Source organism: Canis aureus, chromosome 11 (genome assembly GCF_053574225.1).
Source record: "Canis aureus isolate CA01 chromosome 11, VMU_Caureus_v.1.0, whole genome shotgun sequence".
NCBI lineage: Eukaryota > Metazoa > Chordata > Mammalia > Carnivora > Canidae > Canis > Canis aureus.
In genome coordinates, this window is record NC_135621.1 from 22,552,611 (window position 1) to 22,562,380 (window position 9,770).

General features: G+C 67.0%; 1 protein-coding gene across 1 annotated transcript in view; it reads left to right on the plus strand.

Annotated features, from left to right (window-relative positions):
• Positions 1 to 8,952, plus strand: part of CELSR1 (cadherin EGF LAG seven-pass G-type receptor 1) — a 133,474-nt gene extending 124,522 nt beyond the window's left edge. Inside the window, exons 27-37 of the mRNA XM_077915838.1 lie at positions 916 to 1,090; positions 1,812 to 1,924; positions 2,273 to 2,352; positions 2,987 to 3,113; positions 3,673 to 3,798; positions 4,191 to 4,285; positions 4,555 to 4,658; positions 4,909 to 5,058; positions 5,451 to 5,684; positions 6,210 to 6,471; positions 7,213 to 8,952. Coding sequence (XP_077771964.1) covers positions 916 to 1,090; positions 1,812 to 1,924; positions 2,273 to 2,352; positions 2,987 to 3,113; positions 3,673 to 3,798; positions 4,191 to 4,285; positions 4,555 to 4,658; positions 4,909 to 5,058; positions 5,451 to 5,684; positions 6,210 to 6,471; positions 7,213 to 7,237 — 1,491 coding nt within the window. The 3' untranslated portion in view covers positions 7,238 to 8,952. The remainder of the gene's footprint in view (positions 1 to 915; positions 1,091 to 1,811; positions 1,925 to 2,272; positions 2,353 to 2,986; positions 3,114 to 3,672; positions 3,799 to 4,190; positions 4,286 to 4,554; positions 4,659 to 4,908; positions 5,059 to 5,450; positions 5,685 to 6,209; positions 6,472 to 7,212) is intronic.
• The last annotated feature ends 818 nt before the right edge of the window (positions 8,953 to 9,770 follow it).

Sequence of the window (9,770 nt, forward strand, 5' to 3'; positions counted from 1 at the left end):
TGGCCCCTGCCAGGAGGCCCGCGTGAGGCCGCCCTAGACCAAGGCCCGGAGCTCTGGGAGGTCTGGCCTTCGGCTCCTCACGCTGGAGTCACACTGATGGCCTCAGGCTGGACTCCATGGGGCTGCACAGTGTCCCCAGCCTCTCGCGGTCGCTGCCTTCCTCCTGTTCCCGGGGACACGGGGCTGGCCCTCCAAGGCCTGCAGAGGGTGGGACGCTGGCCCTCGGCTGCCCCGTGGCAGCTGGGTTTCCCTCCGGGCACCTGGGCAGCGGCGGCAGGTGCGGCCGTGGCACTGAGGACAGAGCAGATGCTCCGGCCCCTGTCTTCTCCGCAGGAGGCGCGGGGCTCTTTTAGGTCCACGCAGGTTGGATGGGGGGGGGGTGGTGGGAAGCAGGAGGCGCCGCAGTCCCTCTGGCCACACCTGCTGGACCCCGGAGACCACACCAGGGTCCAGGGGTGGGTGGACGGCAGGACCACAGCCTGGGGCCCGCCACCTGAGCCGCTGCCTCCGCTATTTCCTTCACCTTCGAATGCCTGCAGCTAAGGATTCGGAACCATGACCCAGAAATACAAGTTTCCAGCTTCTAATGGAAACACTATCGGCTCTGCCTACACTTCCCCCCCGCCCTGCCCAGCTGCGCTCTCCCCAGGCACGGGTCCGGGTTGGGGAGGGTCCCTGGGGAGGACCACACCGGTCCACACCGGGAGCCTGAGACGTGTGACTCATGGCCCAGCCATTCTTGGGTGAATCCCACAGAAAAACCCGGCTCACGCGGTTCCCCTTCTCAGACCCACGTAGCCTCAGGTTTGCAGAGCGGTCGGATTTGGTCCCTTCTGTCCGCACCCTGAGGCCGTTTGTCCGGTGCCCCGCGGCGGTGTGGGCTCAGCCGGCGCTGAGCGAGCCTCCCCCTCACAGTTCCTGTGCACGGTGATCGCCATCGGCCTGCACTACGTCTACATGAGCACCTTCGCGTGGACCTTCGTGGAGAGCCTGCACGTGTACCGCATGCTGACCGAGGTGCGCAACATCGACGCCGGCCCCATGAGGTTCTACTATGTCGTGGGCTGGGGCATCCCGGCCATCATCACAGGTGAGGACGCCACCCCGCTGGGGTGGCCTGGACGGAGCCGACCCCCGCCTGGGGAATCTGCATGATGGGGCCCAATGGGAGCCCACGACGGGGACCCGCACCCCCGGGCCCAGGCGGACACGCTCTCCGGCCTCCTCTGTCCCTGGCACCCGGCGTGACTGGCCCAGCAGAGGCAGCCCGCCCCGGCACTTGTGTCTGTTCACACGAGCGTGATCATTCAGTGCCTGCTGGGGAGATGCATCCCCTGAGAGCCGGGGGTGGGTTCTGTCTGTGGCACTTAATGCCAACCCTCGGAGTCTGCCCACCGTGTGGATTGATCGGGGGGGGGGGGGGGGGCGTGTGCACGATCATGTGGTGTGTGTGTGTGTGTTCTGTGCGTGTGGTTGTGGTCTGTGTGTGGTGTGTGTACCTGCTGTGTAGCGTGTGGTCTGTGTATCATGTATGTGGCACGTGTGGGGGTGGAGGGGGTTGGTGTGTGCTCTGTGTGTAGTGTGCACGGGTGTATGTGGTGTACGTCCTGTATACAGCGAGTGTGCTTTGTATGTGGCGTATGTGGTGTGTGCGTGGTTTGTAGCGTGTGAGGGTGGAGGTTGCTGTGTGGTCCGGACGTGCTGCGTGTGTCCGGTCCCCGTGGTCCGCGTGTGGAGTGTGCGTGGGGCTGGGAAGGCCCACCCGTGGCCTCTCCCGGGGCGAGGCCCTCACCCCCCGCCCTGTCGTCCAGGATTGGCGGTGGGCCTGGACCCCCAGGGCTACGGAAACCCGGACTTCTGCTGGCTGTCCCTTCGGGACACCCTGATCTGGAGCTTCGTCGGGCCCGTTGGAACGGTTATCATTGTGAGTCTGGGAGCAGCGCCCACGATTCCGGGGATGTGGGAAGCCGGGTGCGTGGGCTGGACGGGGCCTGGGAGCCAGCGGGGTCCCTGGCTCCCCAGAGCTCCCGATCTGTGGTGCTGAGGCCTCGCCCCGAGACCCGCGCGTCTGGCTCCAGGTCTGCACCTCGGACCCGCGAGGCGTCCGCGTCCTCGGGAGGCGCCCGGCGGGCAGGCGGGGCGTGCGGGGCCCTCTCCCTCCAGCCACACCGCCAGTCGCGGGCAAAGACCCTCGGAAGCGTTTGGCCTTCAAAGGTCTGCTGTGGCGGTACTGAGGAGCTGCCCCGACGTGGCTTTTAAAACTGTTTTTCAGGTCAACACAGTCATTTTCGTCCTGTCTGCGAAGGTCTCCTGCCAAAGAAAGCACCACTATTATGAAAGGAAGGGAGTCGTGTAAGTTGGTGCCCACGCTGACCGGCGGTGGTGGGAGCCCAGTGTGGGTTTGCACGCCCAGCAGAGCCACCTGCAAGTGCCCGTCTCCTCGCAGCCAGGCCCTTGGCCGCCCCCCAGCTCGGCCCCTGGGGTGATGACACCCATGGACAGGTCCGCAGGCTGCAGTGGGGAGAAGCCAGGAGTGCCGGGGCACGGTGCGCGGGGGAAGGAGGGGGCCGGCCACGCGGGGCCTCGGGGCATCTTGGCTGTGGGACCCGCGGGGGGGCTCTGCTCCCCAGAGACGTTAGGGGGTAGGGTCTGCAGCATTCGGGTAGATTTGCCGAAGGGAGCAGGCTTGGTTGAGCTCTGTCCTCCTCATCTGCCGGGTGTTAACAGATGGGGACAGAACAGGCCGGGGCGGTGACAGCCGGGTGTGGGGAGGAGCCGGGGTCCCCGGAAGCCGCGCTGTGGAGTCAGGCAGGGCCTGCAGGGTGGGGGTCGGGGGTACTGGAACTTTCCCGGTTGCTGGTGATGCCGCAGGCCTGGAGAATCGTCTAGGTGCTTCGGAAAGGTTTGGGGAAGGAAGGGAGGGGTGGATACGTGGGCGGGCAGGTGTGGGGGGGCGGGCACCCAGAGTCTCTGGCGCCCCCGGCAGCTCCCTGCTGCGGACCGCCTTCCTCCTGCTGCTGCTCGTCGCTGCCACCTGGCTGCTGGGGCTGCTGGCCGTGAACAGCGACGCGCTGGCCTTCCACTACCTCTTCGCCGTCTGCAGCTGCTTACAGGTGGGCAGCTGGCCCCATGACCTGGCGGCCCCTGTTTGGGCCAGCCTCGGGAGGTCACGGGTCATCGTGCCACCTGCTGTCTGAAAGGTCCCGGGAGGGTCACGGGGGGGCCCCAGTGTGATGCCCCACAGCTCATGGTCCTACCCCCAGCGAGCACGGCTCCGCCCGGGGCCTTCCCAGGCACCCCTGGGACCCCCACCCCTGGCTCAGCCAACACAGGGGCTCCTCCTCCCCTGCAGGTCAGAGGGCGTCCCTGTCGTGTCTGCAGGGAGGGTGCTGGCCATTTGCCGTTCACACCACCAGCTTCCCAGCATGTGATAGAAAGTTGGGGACCAGGTGGCCCGAGGGCTGTGGCCTGGGATGAGGCCCCGCTGGCCCCCGGCACGCTGGCTGCCCTGCCTGTGCCCTCCCCTGAGCCAGCAGAAGCCTCAGGGGGGCCTAGCATGGGCCCCAGTGGCGGGGCTGGCTCTGGGCACTGAGCTGTGGGGCATCCACAGCCACGGGACCCTGGCTGCTGCCTGGGCCCGGTGCCTGCACTGAGCAGCGCCCCCACCCCCAGGGTCTCTTCGTCCTCCTGTTCCACTGCGTGCTCAACAGGGAGGTCCGGAAGCACCTGAAGGGGGCACTTGCCGGGAAGAAGCTGCACCCGGACGACTCGGCCACCACGAGGGCCACCCTGCTGACCGTAGGCGCTGCCCAGGGACCCCATGGTGGGGGGGTGTGGGTTTCTAGGTCAAGCATTAGAGCAGCTGTATGGCCTCCGTGTCCCCCACAAAGGGGCATCGAGCCAGATGCCATTCCCGACATCCTGGGAAGAGAGCAGAGTTCAGGACTCGGGGTCTGCCATCGTCACGGCCCCATCTCCCACGGTCTCTGGGGACAAGGCAGCCGCAGGCTAGGACCCCACACCCGCCGCCGCGGCCATGAAGGAAGCTGCAGGGGGGCTGGGGAGGTGCTCTCCGCTAGGGGTGCCATTGGGGTGCTGGGCCCGGGGCTTGCAGTGGGGACAGAGCTGTCCTCTGCACCGGGTGGCCTCTGCTCTGCCTGTAACCGTGTCCCCCCCCACCCCCGCCCCAGCGCTCCCTCAACTGCAACCACAGCTACAGCGAGGAGCCCAACATGTTCCGCACGGCCCTGGGCGAATCCACTGCCTCACTGGACAGCACTGTCAGGTCAGGCCCCAGCGGGCGCCCTAGGGTGTCCCCGGGTGGGGGAGGCCCAGCCCTCAGGGCGAATGCCGGCTGCCTGGCCAGCTGGGAAGGCCTCGCTCTTCTAGGTGGCGTGTGGTTCCCCACGCATTCCCAGGGTCTTTCTCGGCAGCGAACCTTCCAGAGCTTCATGGGGCCATCTTGGCACCTGCAAAAGGTGCCCGGGGAGGCTGGGTGACCATGTCACACCACCCCGAGTGATGGTGCTGAGCCCACCCTCCTACCCTCTGCAGGGACGAAGGGGCCCAGAAGCTCAGCGTGTCCTCCGGGCCAGCACGGGGGGGCCATGGGGAGCCGGATTCGTCCTTTGTCCCCAGGACTACCAAGAGGCATCACGGTACATGTCCCCTGGAAGGCGGTCCCCCAGCAACCTGGGCGTCTCCCTCCTGGGGGCTACGCTGCCAGCTTCTTGTTGGCTCCTGTCTGGCCCGTGGGCCTCCCGGTCACTGGACGTTCAGCCTCGGGGGAGTCTGCGGCCGCATCCCATTCAGGGGGTCAGCGGGGAAGCGACAGCTCCCCGGGGCCCGGGCCCAGCTCGCCACCCTCCGCCCTTGGCCAGAGCCCGCGTCCTCCTGTCCACCCTGCAGGCCACGACTCCGACTCGGATAGCGAGCTGTCCCTGGATGAGCAGAGCAGCTCATACGCCTCCTCCCACTCGTCAGACAGTGAGGACGATGGGGTGGAGGCTGAGGACAAATGGGACTCAGCTCGGGGCCCTGTCCACAGCACCCCCAAAGGTGAGCAGGTGGGAGGTGCTGGCGGGGGGAAGGCCCTGTGCGCAGCATCTACAAGCAGAGGCTGGGGCGCCTTGGGGCGTCTCTGGGGACCCTCACTGCAAGGGCCCCCTCACAAAGCTGGGGCTGCTGGGGGAGCCAGCGTCGAGGCTCTGGGGTGTCAGGGTGCAATGGGGGGATTGTCGCCAGGGCCCCCGCTGCCAGGAGCCGCTCTCTCTAGCGGGTTCCCCACCTGGAGGGTGGCACCCTGTCAGGCCTGCAGCTCTGGGAGCAGGGGGGTCAGGGCCATGCAGGGGCGGCTCCCCGCGGAGGGAACCAGGGCACCTCTTCGGGGGTGCGGCTCCAAGCTGTGCACGGAGCCTCCCTGCTTGTTGACGGCCGCCCTTGTGCCTCAGTGGATGCCACAGCCAACCACGTCCCGGCCGGCTGGCCCGACGAGAGCCTGGCGGGGAGCGACAGCGAGGAGCCTGGAGACCAGCCGCGCCTGAAGGTGGAGACGAAGGTCAGCGTGGAGCTACACCTGGATGAGCAGGGCAATCACTGCGGCGAGCGCCCCCCGGACCAGGGGAGCGGCGGCCCGCCCAGGCCTTCCGGGGTGCTCCCCAGCCAGCCGCCTGAGCAGAGGAAAGGTGCTGTGGGAGTGGTGGGGGGGCCGCGTGTCCCAGGAAGCCTCTGGGGGGAGGGGCGGCGCAGTGGGGTCGAGGTGGGATACATGTGGGGGCAGGACAGGGTGAGGTGTGTTAGGGGGGCAGGATCGAGGCAGGATGCATGTGGGGGCAAGACTAGGTGCTGGGCGGGTTAGGGGGTGGGGTCGAGGCGGGATGCAGGTGGGGTGGGGGTGGGGCGCAGGTGGGGGCAGGATGGGGTGGCAGTGGGTTACGGGCTGGGGTCAAGGCCGCATGCAGGTGGGGTGAGAGTGGGGTTCAGTCGGAGCAGGTGCAGGTGGGTCAGGATCCCGATCCGTCCGGGTCCTGGAGACGTGTTTGGGGTGGGGCCCCACACGGGTGACCATTGGACCTGCCCCTTGGTGCTGAGACCCAAGGAGGGAAGAGCGGGGGCTGAGGGGTGCCCCGGTGGGCCCCAGGGGTCAGCCTCCCCGAGTGCCCGCCTTGGGCAGCGTCAGCCTGAACATGGCCTCTTGTCCCCACTTGCAGGCATCTTGAAAAACAAAGCCACCTACCCGCCACCGCTGACCGAGAAGACGCTCAAGTCCCGGCTCCGGGAGAAGCTGGCCGAGTGCGAGCAGAGCCCCGCGTCGTCACGCTCGTCCTCCCTGGGCTCGAGTGACGGGGCCCGCGCCCCCGATGGCACCATCACCGTCAAGAGCCCGCGCCGGGAGCCGGGCCGCGAGCACCTCAACGGGGTGGCCATGAACGTGCGGGCGGGCAGCGCCCAGGCCGCCGGCTCCGACTCTGAGTGAGTAGCCTCGGCCTCGGCTGCAGGGCAGCAGGAGCGGCCCCCAGCCAGCTCCTCCGGGGTCCCGTCCGGGGACAGGCGTCCTGCCCAGAGCGGGGCGGTGGTCAGGGCGGGGGACTGCGCCGGGGGCCGCGGGGGGCTTCAGGAGGAGGCGGCCAGACAGCCTGCGGACCTCCGACGGGGGGTGTGAGGGCTACACTGGCCGAAGCCCGAAGTCCTGCCGAGCCCCGAAGCCCTAGGACTTAAGACCATGTGGACTAAGCACTTTGTAAGGACCTCGGTCCAGGTGGTGACTGCCCCGTGTCATGGTCGAGGGCATCGAGGCTCTGGGCCCTCCCGCCCAGAACCAGGGTGCGGTCTTGGCTCCGGGCAGTCTGTGGGCCTCTGCCCGCAGCTCCTCTGTCCTATGGACTAGTCAGGGGGGAGCAGAGGGTCGGAGCCAGGTCTTCCAGAAGGTTTTTAAAGCTGAGTGGGGTCGCTAACCCTGATGCCCGGTGCTCGGCGGCAGGGCTGGCTGTGCGGGTGCCTGGGTGGGCCCAGCCCTGGGTGTCCTGGTGGCCAGGGCTGCCCCGTCCTGCCTGGCATAGCTGTGCCCACACGTGAGCTGCCCCCTCCGAGCCCCCTGAGTGTGGGGGGGTCTGCGTTGCGTGACCGCCAACCCGGCCCAGCTGCTGGCTTCACGCGTCACAGGGGGTGTCCTTGCTGACCTCTGCCTGCCTGACGGCTTCTTCCCACGCACAGAGGCAGTAATGAGACTTCAATCTGAACCATCAGGAAACCGTGAGACAAGCCCATCGCCGCCAGGCAGGCCTCTGTGCTGCATCGATGCACCCCTGGACCTTGGAACCCAAGGGGCCGGTGGTGGGGGTTCCTGTGGTGGCGGCCCCGTGACTGGTGTGACTCACGGTGCAGACACAAAGCCCTGGGCTGCCCCCGGGGGCTCGGGGCGCAGCTGACTCGCAACAAGTGCCAAAGGCCATAGGCACGAGGAAGCGTGGACTCCCGGGCCGGCTCAGCGCGATCCCGACCGCAGACAGAGCCAAGGCTGCGTGCTGGCTGGGCCCGAAACCACCAGGCCCGGCTTGCTGGGGTTCGGAGGTGCCAGGCAGAGGCTGCAGACGGAGGTCCTGCGGCCATGCGGGCGCCTCCCCGTAGCACAGGCCCTGGTCGTGCCCCGCGTGGCCCTTTGCGGAGACATCCCTCGTCTTAAAGCAAATCCCTTCTCTTGTTGAAAAGGCGTAGCTGCTTCTCTGTGTCGTGAGGGACGCGGGGAGGGGAAGCCGGGTAGGTTTGCGTTCGTGCTGTCGATACCATGAGATCATGGGGTGCGCTCGCGCTTTTTTTTATATGAGGACGATCGCACCGTTGTTGTACTTGAATGTGGCGTGCACCGAGGCAATTGGGGTCCCAGCAGATCAGTGGGGCGCGGGGGCGAGGTCGTCCCGGAACAGAGGCTCCCGCCGCGCCGCCGCCTGAGTTCGCAGCCTGGTTTCTGAGACGCGCGCCCTGAGTGCCAGGCCGCCTCCACCTGCTGGATCCGAGACGGGCAGCCTGGGGCTGGCCCCGAGGAGCGAGGCCGGTGGGGGCTGCAGGTGACCCCACCCCGTTCCGGCTCTCCGCCACGGGGCCGCCTGGCCCCCTTCCCAGTCCGTGTGGTCCCGCAGGTGGGGACGTTTTGTGCCCCGGCTCCTGTTCCCGGTGGGATTCGGCCGCGCTCACGGGCCCCGATTCAGGAGGTGTGAGTCTTGGGCGTGTCACATCCCTTCCTGCCAATTTTCCAGCCCTTTCAGACTCGGGTGGGGGTTGGGGGGCCTCCAGGCAGGCTGGGGCCTCACCCCCGGCCCGGCCAATTACTTCATTTTGCTTCAAATGGCCAATTGTGCGAAGCAACAAAGGCCCCACCACGCTTCCCAGTGGTTCCCAGGCGGGCTTTGGAAGCTCCAGCGAGCGGCAGCTGCGCCCGTCCCACTGCAGGCGGCTGGCACGGTGGCCGGGGCTGCGGGACGGGGCCCAGGACATGGCACGGCTCCTGCCAGCGTCGCCTTTGTTCCTCAGATCAGAGCCCAAGTAAATCTTTAGTGCAGCTGCTTCCAAACACGGGAAACCACAGAACAGGATGGAGGTGGAGTAAGATGCGGAGATTTCCACCCGGGCTCCGAGGCCGGGCTCCGCACGCTGGAATGAGCTGTGAATGTGCCTTAGCCACGAGCGGCTCCTGACGGCGGGGGAGCCTCTTCCAGCGCCTGTACCCTGAGCAGACCTGCCCCTTGGGGTGCGGCTCTCAATCTGATCAGAATTGTTACCAAAAAACGTATGTCAGTTTTATTGAGACAGGAAAAAGTGTAAACATATTTTTGTGACTTAAGACTTTATGAAAGATGAGACACTGGAGATTTTTTTAACAAATGTCTATTTATTAATGTTCGGAACACTGGAATTACAACACGAGAGAAGAGTCTGCAATAAATTAAGATTTCTCAATCGGCTTCTGCTGTGCTGCTTCCCTCTCCGCGCCTGCCTCCCGGAGCCAGCGGCACAGGGGCTGTAGACTGCAGGCGGAGGACAGGCCCAGGGAAGGAGCTGTACTGGAACTTTCTATCCGTTCTCCTGACGCGGTCACGGTCGGGATGGGCAGGCCCTGTCTGGGGTTTCCCAAGATCTGGCTCTCGCTCTCACCGCAGGCCCTTCCCTCACAATCAGGGGACGTCGGGGAGGGGTGCGGCCTGGCAGCTGGGTGCCCCTCTGGGAAATGGGGGCAGGGGACACGTGTCCCACTCCTCAGCCCCAGCCCCTTGGACCTCCCTGGGGTGTCCCGAAGGCCACCTGGGGATACAGCCTGGACAGGGCCATGGAAAGGCCAGACGGCTGCTGCTGAGTCTGGTGCAGTGTACGACGTGACCTTCCACGGCCGGTGGCCCTGGGGACATGTGGAGGGAGGGTGGTGAGGGGTTCGTGCCCTGCCCCCAGCTCTCCCCAGGGGCCGTGGGTGGCACTGGGCTGGCTGCCCTTCCTCCCTGAGGTTCCAGCTGGTTCTCAAGGTCGGCCCTGTGCGGAGTGGGCTGGGCGCTGTGGGGCCTCCCCAGCAGGGCTCATGGCTGACACCCGTCTCCCTCCCGGGCAAGGGGCCCAGCCACCAGTCAGGGAGTCAGCACCGAGGCTGAGGCCGGGGAGGCTCTCTACGCCCCGGTGGGGGCCTCAGGCTCTGCCTCCGCTGGCAGCCGGCCCCCCAGCCAGAGTGCCCCCAGGGCCGCCTCCTGTGTCTGGATCACGGCCCGGGGCCCCAGATGTGACCCGGGATG